The 16,899-nt window shown below is 44.2% G+C and overlaps 2 protein-coding genes across 2 annotated transcripts; one reads left to right on the top strand and one right to left on the bottom strand.

Annotated features, from left to right (window-relative positions):
- The first annotated feature begins 6,729 nt into the window (after nt 1–6,729).
- LOC123137941 (protein KINESIN LIGHT CHAIN-RELATED 2) lies at nt 6,730–10,703 on the top strand. Its single transcript, XM_044557839.1, has 3 exons — nt 6,730–7,069; nt 7,303–9,307; nt 10,200–10,703. Exons 2-3 carry the CDS (start codon nt 7,389–7,391, stop codon nt 10,411–10,413), a joined length of 2,133 nt encoding a protein of 710 aa, XP_044413774.1. The 5' UTR covers nt 6,730–7,069; nt 7,303–7,388; the 3' UTR covers nt 10,414–10,703.
- Nucleotides 10,704–13,167: 2,464 nt separating this feature from the next.
- LOC123137940 (E3 ubiquitin-protein ligase RBX1) lies at nt 13,168–15,867 on the bottom strand. The gene is made up of 5 exons (XM_044557838.1): nt 15,622–15,867; nt 15,428–15,478; nt 15,267–15,326; nt 13,510–13,581; nt 13,168–13,428 (listed from the first exon to the last, which is right to left on the bottom strand). Exons 1-5 carry the CDS (start codon nt 15,749–15,751, stop codon nt 13,391–13,393), a joined length of 351 nt encoding a protein of 116 aa, XP_044413773.1. The 5' UTR covers nt 15,752–15,867; the 3' UTR covers nt 13,168–13,390.
- Nucleotides 15,868–16,899: the final 1,032 nt, after the last annotated feature.

The raw sequence follows: 16,899 nt of genomic DNA, 5'->3' as shown, positions 1-16,899 counted from the left end.
GATTGATGTTGCTATGACTTTGCTATGCTTAATGCTTGTCACTAGGGCCCGAGTGCCATGATTTCAGATCTGAACCTATTATGTTTTCATGAATATATGTGTGTTCTTGATCCTATCTTGCAAGTCTATAGTCACCTATTATGTGTTATGATCCGACAACCCTGAAGTGACAATAATCGGGATACTTCTCGGTGATGACCGTAGTTTGAGGAGTTCATGTATTCACTATGTGCTAATGCTTTGTTCCGGTTCTCTATTAAAAGGAGGCCTTAATATCCCTTAGTTTCCGCTAGGACCCCGCTACCACGGGAGGGTAGGACAAAAGATGTCATGCAAGTTCTTTTCCATAAGCACGTATGACTATTTACGGAATACATGCCTACATTACATTGATGAATTGGAGCTAGTTCTGTGTCATCCTATGTTATAGCTATTACACGAGGAATCGCATCTGACATAATTATCCATCACTGATCCATTGCCTACGAGCTTTTGACATCTTGTGCTTCGCTTATTTACTTTTCCGTTGCTATTGCTACAATCACTACAAAACCCAAAAACATTACTTTTGCCACTCTTACCTTTATTATCATATTACTTTGCTACTAAATACTTTGCTGCAGATACTAAGTTATCCAGGTGTGTTTGAATTGACAACTCAACTGCTAATACTCAATAATATTCTTTGGCTCCCCTTGTGTCGAATTAATAAATTTGGGTTGAATACTTTACCTTCGAAAGCTGTTGCGATCCCCTACACTTGTGGGTTATCAGCAGGTTGCACTGTTGCCACACCTTGTCTTGTCGTAGCAGGTGGGTGCAAACTTTGAGGGGGCGAGGGGCCGCCCCGTAAGGGTCGGCCCATGCCCTCGCCGCCTTTTGGGGAGCGCTGCCTTCTAGGGGTCCGCCTCCTTCTAGGAGGTGGCCTGTTGATACCAGTCGGCCCCGTGGGCCAGCCTTACGACCAGTCGGGCTGAGGGGCTTGGCCAGCCCCGATGTCTTAAAAACTGTTGAGGTGTAGATGAGGCTACCCATGGTCTATCCCCCCATCAGTCCGCAATAAACTTGTGATCTAGTGTGCGCCTCTTCGACGAGCTACTGATGTGGTTTTCAAAATGTGACTATTTGCAGCTCTGAAAGCCGTTTAGCCGCCCTCATGACCGGACGCCATCTACATCCTCATTGCAGATCTTCGAGCAATGGCCCTTCACTTGGCGCCGCCGCTTCCTCCTCCACCGCCTGAGCCGGATTAGCCACTTGGTGGCCTAAGCTACCCCTTTTTTTGTTTTATTTTGGACTTGTTGAGTTGTGCCCTTAGCAATACCCTCTTGAACTATTGTGTATGTGACTTGTGTGTGTGCGCGCGCGGTGTGAACCATTGTTGGATCTTGTGGCTGCGTGGTTTGCTTTATATATAAAGCAGGGTCGTAATACTCACCTGACATTTCCTAGGGTGGAAATCTAGCATGAACAAATCATTCCCTTAGCACGGGGGAGGGGGACAAGTGAATGTTTCGTGGGAAACCACCCTAGCATGGGGAGCTCCTGTTCGGCGCCCTCAGCACCGCTTAGACTAGTTAGTGCTCGCAGGTGACTTGTAGTGGGCCGGCCTAGTAACCTGCTCTCAAACACAGCTAACGCTAGATTCTCAAAAAAAAAAGCAAATGCAAAAAAAATGTAAACGGGTTATTCCTAACTTTAATTTGGTAGAAGCGGGATTCGAACCGTGGATGGGAACATGGATGGCCGTAGGCAATAAGCACTAGGTCGGGCTCATTTAGTTGTCCACTAGAAGAAAACAGTGCTATTTAACCATTTCTTTAGTAAACATATACTACTACATACCCAACATAATTTATATGAAAACGAAAGCATAAATCTGAAAATGAATTCTTAAAACTAGTGAAACCAACCACAAGTTAAAAGAAAGGTTTATGAAAAATGGAAATTTTTCACATAAATGAGAAATGTTTGTGAATTTGAGAAAGTTCACGAATTAGGAAAAAGTTCATCAATTTGAAAAAAGCCATGGATTTTGAAAAAGGTTTATGAAATTTGGAAAAAGTTCAAGAAATTTGGAATAAGTGAAGAATTTGAAAGAAAAAAATCACATGCGAAAACATCATGCATCTGAAAAAAGTTCATAGATTTTCAAGAAAATATTAACAAATTTGAAAAAGTTAATCGATTTTGAACACAAATTCACAAATTTGAAAAAAGTTCCTCGACTTTGACAAATAGTTCATTAATTTTCGAAAAAATTCATTGATTTTGAAAAAAAAATCATCGATTTTGAATTAAAAAGAATCACAAATTTGTAAAAACTTCACCGGATTTTTTTTAAAAGTTCAGGAATTTAAAAGAAATTCATAAACTTTGATAAAAAAAAGTTCACGAATTTGGAAAAAGTTCACCTGTTTTTAAAAAAAGTTAATAGATTTGAGAAAAAGTTCATTGAATTTGATAAAGCTTCATATTAAAAAAATCATGTATTTAAAAAAAATCCTGAGTAAAAACCTATGAAAAACCGGTCAAACAAAGACCCAAAAAATGTCCGAAAGGCATGAAATAAGAAGTTGAAGAAGTTTTAGTAGGCTCATTTGTGCCGTCCGAGTCGGTTACCACATCTGGAAGTAAACACTGAGGGTCAGAGTTCCAATCTCACCACCCGCAATATTTTTTAAGGTTAAAAAAAATGAAAATGGGCCGAGCCCAGGAAGCAAGGGGCTGTGCGCCAGTTTGTTTCGTTGCCTTTAACCGGTACTGAAGCCGCCCTATAGGAATCGGGCCCAGCACAACCCCCTTGACCTCAAAATCTTTGACGCTATTTTTTTTTTGAGACATATCTTTGACGCTATTAAAAACAACACGTGATAAGAATTGGACCCAAAAACGGCCCAACTTTAGTACCACAAAAAACAGGCCTTAAAAAAGCTAAAATAGTTGCATCCGACTTAATTAAATAAAACCCTAAAAACTTAATTAAATAAAAACATAAAAATCTGGCATCCGTTTTATAATAAAAATACCATGTAGTCGGCGATTCAAAATAATACATATATTGTATGTAATTCTATGTGAAAAGTTGCCTGTCCAAGAAAGTAATTTGCCATAGCTCTGAACTGAAATTTAATTTGCCATGGCATCAAAATTTGCAAGTACATGGCAAATTTGCATACTGAATAATAAAAAGACCTACAGGAATTTCACCATGGTCTTATAATAAAAATGACATGATCTATATTTCTTTGTCATAACATACAAATCACATGCATTGAAAATAAACTTGACACGGTAGAAACAATAAAAGTGCCATGTAATGCATCAACATTTGCCATGGTTAAGATAAAATACTGCAAACATATGCAAAGATGTTCTGAAAAATAAATTGCCATGGCACTGGAAATATTTGTCTTGGGGCCCAGGAAAAACTAAATTGACATGATTCTGAAAATAAATTTGCCATGTCTATGAAAATAAATTTGGCACGGCTTAGGAAATAAATAAAATTTGCCATTGTCCAGGAAGAAACTAAAATAAATTTTCCATGGCACTGAAAATAAATTTGCTACGGTCCAAGGAAAACCTAAGTTGCCATGGCTACGAAAATAAATTTGCCATGGTCTAGCTCATGGCAAATGTAGAAAATTTTATGTCATGACAAATTTACAAATTTATTCTCTAATTGATGACAAATTCTGAAAGAACATAGTACATTGACATGGCAATCGATCTACAATTCATAGCAATTTGCCATGGTCTATGAAATTAAAAGGCCACATATGCAAAGATGACAAAATGGTTGTGTGCAACCAAACACGCCCTTGTTCTCCCATGTGGAAGATCCAAAAATCCAGACAAAGTTTGGCTCCGGTTGAACTACATTGATACTTCTGCATTGCACTTGCTGCAATCCACTAAGACGTGGTGGATAGGTTTATCTGACGAGACCGTCCCCAACCATGCTCATCTCTTGGATAATTTGGAATGAAAGAAATGCACGAGTTTTTCGACACAAGAGCACTCCTTGTATGATCCTTATTCAAAGTATTAAGGCGGAGGTGTCACTATGGCTGTCCGCGGGTGCAAAACAATTGGGCTTAATTATGCCGCGAGAGTAGCAACTCTTGTTGTAACGGTGTGTGTTGTAACGCAAGACGATCGAACTCTTAATTAATAGACGTGGCAAATCTTTTTCTTAATTAATATACGTGGTAAACCTTTTGCCTGCTTTCAAAAAGAAATCCAGACAAGGAGAGAAGAGCGTGCTTCATGCAGACGCCGTGAGTGCCGGGACTCTCGCACGCCACCTCACGCGAGCAAGCAGGCCTTGCTTCCCTCACGTCACGTCACGTGGGATGGCCTGGTTTCTCGTGGGCAGACGACGCACGGGCACGGGTGGCCACGCGCCAACGGACACGCGCGTCCCACAAGTGCCCGCAGGGCACGGCGATCGGTGGCAGAGACGCCCTCGGCCCTCCGCTGCTTTGACCGCGCGGACACCTGTATACATCACCGTTTCGAGCTGGCAGTGCTATCTACGCCGCCGGTTCTGAAAGAACGCGGCCGAGAATGTCGTGTGACAGCATGACCCAAACATTGCTCCAGGAGACGCAACGCATCGCTTCTCCTCTCTTGGATGCACCGTGTGTGCACCCCGTTTCCGGCGGCATGAAAACGACGGCAGGATAACCCAGGCCACCGGCCGGCGGGCGAGCAGCAGAGCAGGTGTGTTATTCCATTTGATTTGACGATCTGCGTTGGTCACGAGCCAGCGGCGCTCTACAACTGCTCCAAATGCAGCATCCACACCGAATACAAAGCACCGCATATTTCCATCTCCGTTTTCGTCGGTGACTCCGTGGCAGGGAGCTTAGCAATCGCAATACTACGGTTTGATCGAAGCATTGACCAACCACCACGAGGCGATCACACAATCAATGACGGGTTGTCCACTTGGACGCGGTGCAGATTAGTTACAAGAAGAAGACTACACGAACAAGCGAACAAGTTCCCGATGGATGGACGGAGTCTGCTCGGATGAACCCATCCATCCGGCCAAATAAAGCCGCCGCCGCCACCACCACCTTGCTGGCCGGCCGGTGACGAGCAAGTCTGGCCAACCCCTGAAGCAAGCGAACGACTAATCCGTTGTACTCCCTCCGTTCGGAATTACTTGTCTCGAATATGGATGTATCTACCACTTGGCATGGGTGGTAAACTATATCAGAAACAATGAACAAAAAAATATGGATGTATCTAAAACTAAAATACGTCTAGATCCATCCATTTCTGCGACAAGTAATTCCGAACAGAGGGAGTATATTGTTTTGTTTCCGCCCTCCCGTCGCTTTCCTGCCACCCGATCCTCCACTCTGTCACCGCCCGTTTCTTTCCGCTAACTACCAAGCAACAGCACAAGACCAGCGACCCTTCCTCCTGCTGCCAGTGCCACAGCAACGGCAGCTCTCAAAGACACATTGCAATCATAAGGTGGCCAAAATACACAGCACACTCGGTTTCAAAAAAAAAACAGCACAAGGTGTAATTCAAAAGGGAAAGGTTTCTCAAAAGATATTTAAAACTGTGCACATATTAATTATATTCCTTTAAGTGATACTACTACACACGTTCGCGGCTCTTTACGAAGATAGGAAATGGAGAAAAATAAGTAGCAGAGGTGACCGGCAGATTCTTGCCATTTCCTTGTAGCTCTGGTTCCTGTCTTCTTTTAATCAAGCTGAAAATGACGGTTAAACTTATAATGTGATGGATATTTTGTCCATGGATATTTTCATAGGTAGATGAGACGTCTAATCTACCTAAGAAATGGTATGACTCAAGGGGATTATACAAGAAATGGTATGACGCGACAACGAAGGAGCTTGTTAGAGGTTGCAATGGTCATTAGCTAGACTCAAGGGGACAATAAAGAGAAGAATGGTGACACATCATAATAGCAGACCGCAACCCAAATTAACACATAGTCCTTACTTTACAAGCTCTAACTAGTCCATTAAAAAAAATACTAGTTCTAACTAGTGGCATGGAGCGCCGACAATGACAAACACTTGTCGAATCTGTTCATCGTAATTTTTTTGTCCAAGGTGCTCTCAGAAAAGCTAGCAACAATGGTTTCACTAATAATATGGATATACCATTGGTTGTCATTCCATTTTAGGTCTATTCGAGGATCATAGCTCGCTGAAATAACTTTTTTTTTGAAAGCGAAGGACCCTGACATCTGCATTCATTGTTGCATTCGACTATACAACTTGCTTAAGACAATCCTAGAAATGGTGACAAGTTTAATCCGAGAGAATACCTATCCGTCCAATTGAATTCTCGGCGTATATCTAATTCTATCTACGCGTAACAAAAAAAAAACATGTAAAATAAAGAGATTATGAATGTCAATGTAAAATCCAGAGGCAATTACTACAATATGAAAGGCATGCACGTGACCCGCATGACGCCTTAGATATCAACATGCCATTCTAGAATTTGCGGTCGCCCGGTGCTATGAGCCGCGCGATGCATCGAATGGTATGGAGATCGTGTCGTAATGCATGGCTCCATATTTCTTGAAATCTATAAATCCAGACAATGTGACTAAAATAAATTACGCGCTCTATTTTTCTTCTTCCAGATTTTGCAACTAGTAGAACGGAAGTACAAGATCAACTATCCTCCATGGACCTCATCACAATGGCTGCTTTGTAAATAAAATCTTTACTCTCCCCATTCCCGGTCAAAATCCATCTTCTCTTCCCCACAGCGACATTTGCTCTCCACCATCCCGTGCCTTTCCTCTTCCTTCCCCACCTATTTCATGGTGCTCTGACCTACCCAAGCTCCAATCCCACCCAATGCAGCTCTAAAATCTCTCCTGTACTCCACCACCGCTGCTCCCCTACCTAGAGCTGCCGCCGCGCGGTAGCTCGGCGCCACCGCCGACGCCTCGCACCCCCGCAGCCTCTCCGCCGTCGCTGCCGTCGCCGCGCCTCATCGCGACGTCGCGTCCCTGCTCTCTCCACCCCGTCAGCGATCTCGGGCGTTGTTTTTTGAGGTATGAGCTCGTGGCCATCCGGCGATTCCCAAAACCCAAACCAGCATCCGCAAATTTTCTAGATCCGCCCCTCCGGCCCTCCCCGCGGTTAACTCAGTCAGTTAATCCGGCATTTATTAACAGCTTCCGAGTCAGCCGAAATTGGAGCTCTCATAATTGATCCGTGATGGTTTTGATTTTGCATCAATTACATCTTGCTTTACCTTAATTGATTGTATTCTGTTTCTTTCAAGGTATTGTGGAGAGTTTTCCAATTTCATCGGGCTCTGTTCTTCTGAGCGAAGGGTGAGAAGAATCTTTCGCCTGATTGTCCCCAAAGATGCCAGGAATCATAGTGGATGGAGTTGTTACAGAGGAGATTCAGCATGAGGTGGGTTCCTCTCAAAACAAGGAGAATTTGACGGCCCCAACCATGGCGCCAAGCATGCAGAGTGAGACACTTGAGATGCACGTTGAGAATTCTGGTGCTGGGGAGCCCTCGATTGAGCAACTCTACAACAACGTGTGTGAGATGGAGAGCTCAAGTGAGGGTGGCGGATCCCCATCACGCGAGAGCTTCGGGTCGGATGGAGAGGAATCAAGGATCGACTCAGAGCTTCGCCACCTTGTTGCTGGGGAGATGGAGGCCATGAAGGTCATTGAGGAGGAGGAGGAGAAGGAGAAGGAGAAGGGGAGTGGAAGTGTTACCAATGCGGTACCTACTGCTGGGAATGGTACCCCTGTCAGGCCTCAGTCTTCTAATTCATCCAAGAAGAAGGCTACAAAATCACAGCTTGAATCTGATGCTTCTGTTGGCCCCAATGGCAAGGCATCCCCCGAGGAAGGCGAGAGTGAGGTCAGCAAGCCCGGAAGCCGAGTTGGCCGTCGACGGAAAGCTAGTGCCAAATCACAGAATGGGACAGAAGATGCTGGTCTTGATAACCCAGACCTTGGTCCATTTCTTCTTAAGCATGCAAGAGACTTGATTGCCTCTGATAATCCGCGACGAGCGCTGAAATATGCTCTCCGTGCGACCAAATCATTTGAGAAATGTGCAGGTGGAAAGCCAAGCTTGAACTTGGTCATGAGTTTGCATGTTGTGGCTGCAATCCACTGCAACATGGGAAAGTACGAAGAAGCTGTACCTGTCCTACAACGATCCCTCGAGATTCCTGTGACCGAGGAAGGTCAGGAGCACGCTCTTGCCAAGTTTTCTGGCTGCATGCAATTGGGGGACACCTATGGGATGCTAGGTCAGATTGCCCTCTCACTGCAATGGTATGCCAAAGGGCTTGAAATCCAGAAGCAGACATTGGGGGAGCAGGATCCAAGGGTTGGAGAGACTTGCCGGTACTTGGCTGAGGCTCATGTGCAGGCACTACAATTAGATGAAGCACAAAAATTGTGCCAGATGGCTCTTGACATTCACAGGGATAATGGCCAGCCAGCATCACTTGAAGAAACGGCTGATAGGAGGCTAATGGGTCTTATTTGTGACACAAAGGGTGACCATGAAGCTGCGTTAGAACATCTAGTGATGGCGAGCATGGCCATGGTCGCCAATGGCCAGGAGACTGAGGTGGCCTCAGTGGATTGCAGTATTGGTGACATTTATCTCTCATTGGGTCGATATGATGAGGCTGTATGTGCTTATCAGAAAGCTCTTACGGTATTCAAGACTAGCAAAGGGGAGAATCATGCCACCGTGGCTTCTGTTTTCCTGCGGCTTGCTGATTTATACAACAAAACAGGGAAGCTGAGGGAATCAAAATCATACTGTGAGAATGCTCTCAAAATTTATCAGAAACCTATTCCAGGCACGTCTCTTGAAGAAATTGCCACTGGTTTGACTGATGTTTCAGCCATATATGAGACCATGAATGAGCATGACCAAGCACTGAAGTTACTCCAGAAGGCCTTGAAGATGTACAATAATTCTGCTGGCCAACAGAGCACAATTGCTGGAATTGAAGCTCAGATTGGTGTCTTGCACTACATCTCTGGGAATTATGGCGATGCATATGACTCCTTCAAGAGTGCGATTACAAAGCTCCGCACATGTGGTGAGAAAAAGTCCGCCTTCTTCGGTATTGCCCTGAACCAGATGGGGCTGGCGTGTGTTCAAAGATACTCCATAAATGAAGCTGCAGAACTCTTCGAGGAAGCTAGAACCGTTCTGGAGCAAGAATACGGGCCATATCATGCAGATACTCTAGGAGTATACAGCAATCTTGCTGGAACTTATGATGCAATGGGAAGGTAAGCTCCGTATTGATTCCCTTGTCAAGTTGTTTCTTCAATACTTCAAAATAGACCATACATGTTTCTTTGACCAACTAACTGTTAATTTCCATCTTGCTAATATGTTTGTTTGACTTCTCATTATTGTCATCCTTCTAAGCCCTGCATAACCTACATGTGAAATTTTAATGAAAGTGGAGTGCTTCCTTGCGCACCTCGACTTTCTTATGGTCCATGATTTATCGCTAAGTTTTTTTTTGTGAGGGATTTATCGCTAAGTTAATATGGTGATCCATTTGGTTGCTCTCAAGTCTCAACTAGGCCGCTGATTACCTGTTCCATGTTAGCCCTCAGATGTCCTGGATATAGTACAGGATATGAGTAAAGCCATAAAGTGTTCTTATAAATGGCAACTGTCGAGCCTTTGTTATTGTTTAGCATCTTCCAGCTTGGCACATGATTAGTCTCTTTATGCAGCTTTATGCAGCCCAAATTGAATTGGGCAGATGCTGATTGCGATAAAGTTGGGCCTACTTAATTGAAGTAGGACCATAATAAAACCATCTTTAGTTGCTTGTCGTTGGCTGTTGAGTAAAAGAAAGATCACCAATGCTTATCCTCTTGCTTTATCTTCTCCATTTGCATCTTTCTGTCCGTGTGGAAACTTCATGCTGCTTTGTTAGACCTGTGTGTCTGCCAGCTTTTCTGTAATATTCTTCCTAATCATGATGCTAGCTCTGAACTAAGAGTTGCCAGTTGTACTCTGGTCTAGCTGGCCAGATCAGGTTTCTGAAGCAACATGCTATCTCAGCTACGTCTGAAAGCAAATCTGAGATTAAGAGATTGAAAACTGCATCTCCCTCTCTGAATATGTCCAGTTGATGATACTTCTGTTCTTTTGTGTTACCAGACTGGATGAGGCCATTGAGATCTTGGAATACGTTGTTGAAATGCGCGAAGAGAAGCTAGGTACGGCGAACCCAGACGTTGACGACGAGAAGCGGAGGCTTGCCGAGTTGCTGAAGGAGGCTGGCCGGGGGAGAAGCAGGAAGGCAAAATCCCTGGAAAATCTTCTCGAGACCAACCCATACACCATCGGGAAGAGGACTACAGTTGCAGCGTGAGTGAACTACAGCTTTTGAAAGAGAAAAAGGAATGCTATGACGCTAAGAATTTGTGTATCAATTGGTTTATTCAAATTTGGTGAGGGGTACATGGGAATAGTAGTAGCGTTTGAGGATCGAGACACACAAATGATCTGATTGATTGTTGTAAAGTTGCAAAAGCTATTTTCACTTGTTATTACTTGCTCGGTGTCTAGAGCAATTAACTGTGCTCGTTGAACAGGTGTGTTTTGCCTAGTCCTTCTACTAGTTACATACACTACAACAAATAATGAACAGTTATAACCCTACTGTTTACTCCTAGATGACACAAAAATGATCTGATTGATTGTTCTAAAGTTGCAAAGGCTATTACCAGTTTACCACCACGAATGCCTTTTAGTGCTCGGGCGCCAGTGAGTTCCATCTTTTCCGCATAAAGAATCAAAATTCATATTCCAAAGTTCTTAAAAATTCTAATTTTTTTCACATTGTCATATGGATGGATATTGCATGATTAACAAGAGCTATGCAAAAATGACAAATCAATAATTTTTGCCCTGTATAGCTCGTGTGTTAATGTTTCTCATGAAATTTTACACACATGTACTATATATAATTTTTTGAAACACTGATATGATTTTTGAAAATTTTAGAACAAAGGCTACATGGAGCTCGAGCACACAAACACCACTCCACCTGTTATTACTTGCTCAGTGTCTATAGCATAAACCATGGCCGTTGAACAGGTGTTTCGCGTGGTCCTACTACAACAACTATTGAACAATTACGTGTTAGAGCAACTCTAGCAGAATCGACATAATTTGAATTGACGTCTGTCATATGAAGCACACTCCATAATGATTTGGAGGCTGCTGGGCCTGGGAGCAAACACATTCGACAAACGCATCCTTCATAGATTTTCTTTTATTTGGCTTTTTTCTCAAAATTTTAGTTGCAGTTTAAGAGATTTTTAATCCAACCAAACACTACATAATTGTCATCAAACACGGTAAACAACTATGTTAGTGGCCAAAAGTCATCGCATCACATATATTTTGCGACTTCAATGTCGTTAAGCGACATGTTCAAAATATGCAATGCCACTATTCAACATCGCTAGCTATCGAGGAGTTAGGTTTTCCCCTTTGGCTTCCCGTAGTTACCACACCAACGCCATCGCCGGCTAGTCCACACCCAACGACGTCGTCAGCCAGCCACCTCCTTTGCACTCCCCAAGCTCCCTTCGCCTTCTACCTCCCAGGTCCCCGACCCCTGCGTCGCCCCCAAGGGCGGCTCAGGGAAGAAAGTTGCCGCCGTCAGGAGGCACCCTATCGTCCTCCCCTTGCTTCGCCGCCACTGGAGTCCCCGTTGACGTAGTCGTGCTGGCTCCAAGGAAGGTGGCGGGGGCTCGAGCCATAGACGATGTTGCACGCCCCTTCTCCAAGCCGCGGTGATGACTCCAAGGTGGCGACCATGGTGAGGTCCTAGCGGTTTGGTTCCTGGCAGCGGCTACCTCTGGTGGTGCGCCGGCCTGGCTGTCAACGAGCACGCGAGTTTCCATGGAAATCCCCTTGCCGGTGCGCCTTCGGCCTCGTCGGGCCCGAATCTGTGTCTTCTCTAGCGTCCATGGCTCGGCAACGTCTTTGTCTATGTGGTTCATGCCCGTGTTCTTCGGAAGCTAAATTCTCTTTCAACTTCCCGGCGGCTCCGGATTTGCGTTTCCCTCCAGAGTCTGGCTCACCGGCATCGTCAATCATCATCTCGTCCCCTACATCGGCTCTCCCCGCTCTGTAGTCTCTCCAACCCCATCCTTCACATGCCTCGTCCTTCTCCCGCCAGATTGAAAGCTCACATGTCCAGTAGCGTCCAGTGCCACCTTCTTCTTCGGCGGCGGGCACAACTCCTCTTCCTGCAATGGCGGTTCCAGCCAGCGACCTGACTTCCTCGTCTCTGGATCCTGGTTCGGCATCTTTAGGATTGCTTGGACAGAGACGAGAGAAATCCCTGCCCGGCTCGCCAATGCTGGCAGCGGTGTCCTCCCCTTCTTGGAGATGCTGCCATGGCCTTTGTCCATGCTCCTTTTTGAGCATCGGGAAAACCCTTGATTCAATCCATCGGATCAGACGACGATGGCGTCGGTTTCCCTTCTTGCCAGTCGGGTATGGAGTCATGGCCGCGTGAAGAAGGTGGCTCCTGGTGTTCGTGGCGAGGACCGGTACCATGTGTCTCATCTCTTCACAATCCATGGCTGGAGTCCTGGCAAGGCAAGCTTAGTTGTGTTGTATCCTTTGTTTGAACCAAGCATCCCATGTCTCTCTGCTTCAAGAACAATGCTCACGCCGGCTAGCGTTTGTATTGTGTGATGTACCCTCCCTTGTACTCATCCTAACTCTTATATCAATGAAAAGATACCCAAGCTTTGCATATTAAAAAAAAAACTACATACACAGATACAATCATGGTCGTCCTCCAAGTCCGTGTTCGAAGCGACCAAAGACGACCGTGAATTGTTGTTGCTCCTCAAATTTTTGTTAAACCATAAATTTTGACCGGCAACTTTGCGTGCCATTTTAAGAGACTGCTTCTACGTTGCACTCCCTCTATGAAGAAATATAAGATTGTTTACAGGGGGATTTCTTTACAGAGGGAGTATATGTTAAAAACGATCTATTTTGTAAGCCGAGACAAATTATCAGGAGAAAAGCCAAATGTCACTGAAAATAAGCACGACAACGTAAGGTAGTAAAATTTCACATGCAGACACAAACTGAGTACCCACCAAATTCACACTTCAATTCCAGAAAAACAGAGAGATCCATCGGTAGCTCTCAGGGACGATTTGCTGAACAGTACTCCACAAGGATGCATGTGGTTTAACAAAAATCCAAGCTCCAGAAACATCAACCACCCATCCACTATTCTTAACCAGGAGTTATCACTAATAGCACTAAAGTACGACAACCATGAAGCAACTTCGCCCCTGGCCATAACTGTCTTAGTGACCATACTTCTGGAACTCCCACTCGCTGTTGTCTGCAATGCAAAATAGAACTTCAGGATACTGAAAAGTAGCAAGCAACAGTGATGCTGGGGAAAATCGATAGGGAAACAAACCTAGAGGGCACACTTGACGGGTCTTGAGCCAACGGCTGATGCAGTGGAAGTGGAATGCATGGTTGCAAACTCCTGAGAAAATACAAACAGGCCATTAACTTAACTCGGTTAATAGCAAACACTTAACCACATAGTCAGATGCAATCCTCTGCAACATGAGATGTAAACAACAATGCAATGTCCACGGAATCACTAGAAAATAACGACTATGATAATATTCGAGGAGAGAAAATTCACTAAAGGGATAATTGCACATAATGTTTGTCTAAATGAGTAAGAAGCTGATGTGGTCAAAATGCAGGCTTGGTATTATAGCACAGAAACAAACAGTCCACACATGGAAAGATCAAGAAACTACTTATCAACAATGACAGCTTCTGATCTAAATACAGATCCCTAATACGCAATGCAGTCCTAAACATGATAACACAAGAAATTACCTCAGATCAATTTCGTATAACACCTGACTCAGGTATTGACATTGTTCGCAAAAATAAAAACTCAACTGGCAATTTAAAATATGGAGACTGAAGTCCAAGCCATCAATCCACATTCTAACCTCTAGTCCTTTCAAGTTCAAACCAAATACCATGTTATTACTTCAAGGCGTAACCATAGTTAAAGGCATGCCTAGGAGTGCGAAGGCAAAAGGCCTAAATCCTAATGTGCACATAATTGCACATAAGTGTGTGCTTTGGTCAGAACAGCGCAAGTCGGTGGCAAAACACACAGTTAACGCCTAGAGTTTTTTCTACTTTGGACATAACTAGATGTGAACAATTATAAATGGTTAATTACAAAGGGAAGTCATTTGCCTATCTTGTTAAGCGCACAGCAGTACCTTCCTTTTGCAATCAACAGGTGCTACTGAATATTGTGTCACTTTCCTAAATTAAGATTTCAGCCTACAAAGAAGTGAAGAACAAATGAATAAACTTCATTGTCCACCTCCAAGTAAATTCAAGTCACTGTCAGTCTCCAATTGAAGACTTCTAAATAACAAATGGATGCTGGTTTACTATGAGGCTAGTCACTAGACTACATACGCCAGGATAGTCCCCCACATCCCAATACCACAATCCAACGAGTAAAACAACAATATGGAAGTGATGTTAGATAAGCACCGGGCTGCTGAGCATGGCGTTACGACTGGCAAATCATTATCAAGCAATTAATCCTCCACAGCACAATCTATTTTTTGTTATAAACAGTGCAGATTAACAAGTTGATAAATAAGCATCAGATGTAACTTCAGCCCAGCCAGATAAGGGGAACCATCATTGCATGTACATAACACATACACAGCTTCAAGCGGCAGTGCCAAATAAGTAAATTCCCTTGCATGGAAACCATGTAAACCCAAGTACTCCCAATGCCATATAGGTTGTAGTATAACTTAACAAGGCTCACATCAGACAAACAATATTGAGTAAATAATTAGTAGCACAGCAACACAAATCAACCAACTATATATTACATTGTAACAGAGTGACAACCAAAAAACTATCGTCAGGCATCAGCAAATAGGATACAAAATTCTCCAATAGTTAAACCTATGAAACCGCTAATAAAGCCACGACAGACAAAGAAACTTGTTAAGACTTCTAAGAACACACCAATATTCACATCATGACCAATACCAGATTGAGCAGCTGTTAATACTCAAATAACCCTTACATTAACAATGACAACTACGACAATTGCAAGATTATACGGCAGGAAACAGGGGAAGCAAGGGAAGAAGATCTGTATCATACCCCAAGCCACGGTGCACTCCTCGCTGGTGGCGCTGGCCTGGTTCGCCTGGCACTCGATGCCTGCATACACACACAAACGTCACAGGTCAGATTTCACACCGAAAACCCTAGAATCGTCGAAACAAAATCGAAGCGATGCGGCGAACGCGACGCGTGCTCACAGAGGTCCATGATGTGATTGCGGCAGATGGCGCAGTTGTCGACCACAATATCTGCGCGCAAAACACGGAAGAACGAGATCAGAATCGCATCAGGTCAGGCGAAAATCAAGCGAAGGAAAGAGCAGAACGCGATCGATCGAGCGAGAATAGGTTACCCCAGGCCCAGAGCGAGCGAGCGAGCGATAATAGCTTACCCCAGGCCCAGAGCGCGACGGCGTTCCACTTTTTGATCTCGAAGCGCTTGCCCTTCTTGCAGCCGGCGCCGGCGCAGGAGGAGGAGGGGGCGGCGGGGGGCACGGCCACGGCGACGTCGCCCTGGTCCATCGCGAGCGAACCTGGCGACGAGCGAGCGAACCCTAGGAGAGCGGAGGGGAGGAGGAGGCACAGCGAGACGGGAGACCGGAACAGAGCTTTCGCGTTTGGTGAAGGGGACGGGGCCAATAAAAGGGGGCACGCGAGAGAAAGGCCAGGGCGTGCGTGGGCTGCCTAGGTTTGCACGATCGACCGTATCTTAGCCCGATTCTTACTTCTCACGGTTTATTATGGGCTGATTTTGTTTTAAATTTTTTCGACGGGCCTAGAATTGCACTTTCCCGTATACTTTCGATACAAAATTTGATACTCCCTCCGTCACAGTTTAGAAGGCACGGTTAAATTTGCGTGCATTTCCATAATAGACAAGGTTTAGGACGCATTGCATTTATTTCTACTAGCTAAGTAATACTCTGATATACTATTTCTACTAGTACAATGCCCGTGCGTTGCTACGGGTCTTTTAACATTAATCTAATCCTACGTAAATTTATGATGCGGAGGAGACATATCAGACAACGACCATCAGATTAAAAAACAAAGCGCCGAGGTAAATTTACATTGCACATTTACGTTAATTGGTCAACATGCTTGCCTTGACTCCAGGAATGCCTCCGGCTGATGGAGGTCGCCAGGTAGGGTTACGCTAATAGAAATATTTTGATTAGAAATCGATAGAAACTTTATGAAAAATAACGCCTAGCTTGGAGCCTTGCACTTGCAAAGCCAGAGACGTGGTCCACGTCCATGGGCGAGGAAGGGAATTGTAGGAAAAATTGGATACACTTATATTAGTATTTCAGGTCTGCCCAATACATAGTGTTCCTGATATTTTGGATATTTTACGCCAAGTTTCTTACTAAACACAACAGGCCTCTCGCAATCTAAGAGGCTTCTTTGGTTTTGGGTGGTTCAACAAGAGGTATTGCTTCAACACGCTGTGGTATTATTTATCTGCTCTAATCTGCTATACACTCTGATAGTCTCGAATATAGTTCAGTAGGCATAAGCCCGCCGTAGTTCCCTGTCAAGAAAAAAAGTGTGTTGGCAATGGAATCTTATCAAAACTGTAAAGTAAAACACACACCACTGAAGAAATCAATCTTTAAGAAAGAAAAAATAGTATCTTAGTCAATACAGCTATCATTGAAAAGTAGTTC

The sequence above is a fragment of the Triticum aestivum genome, chromosome 6B, assembly GCF_018294505.1.
Source record: "Triticum aestivum cultivar Chinese Spring chromosome 6B, IWGSC CS RefSeq v2.1, whole genome shotgun sequence".
Taxonomy (NCBI): domain Eukaryota; kingdom Viridiplantae; phylum Streptophyta; class Magnoliopsida; order Poales; family Poaceae; genus Triticum; species Triticum aestivum.
This window is presented reverse-complemented; position numbering and strand designations above follow the sequence as displayed.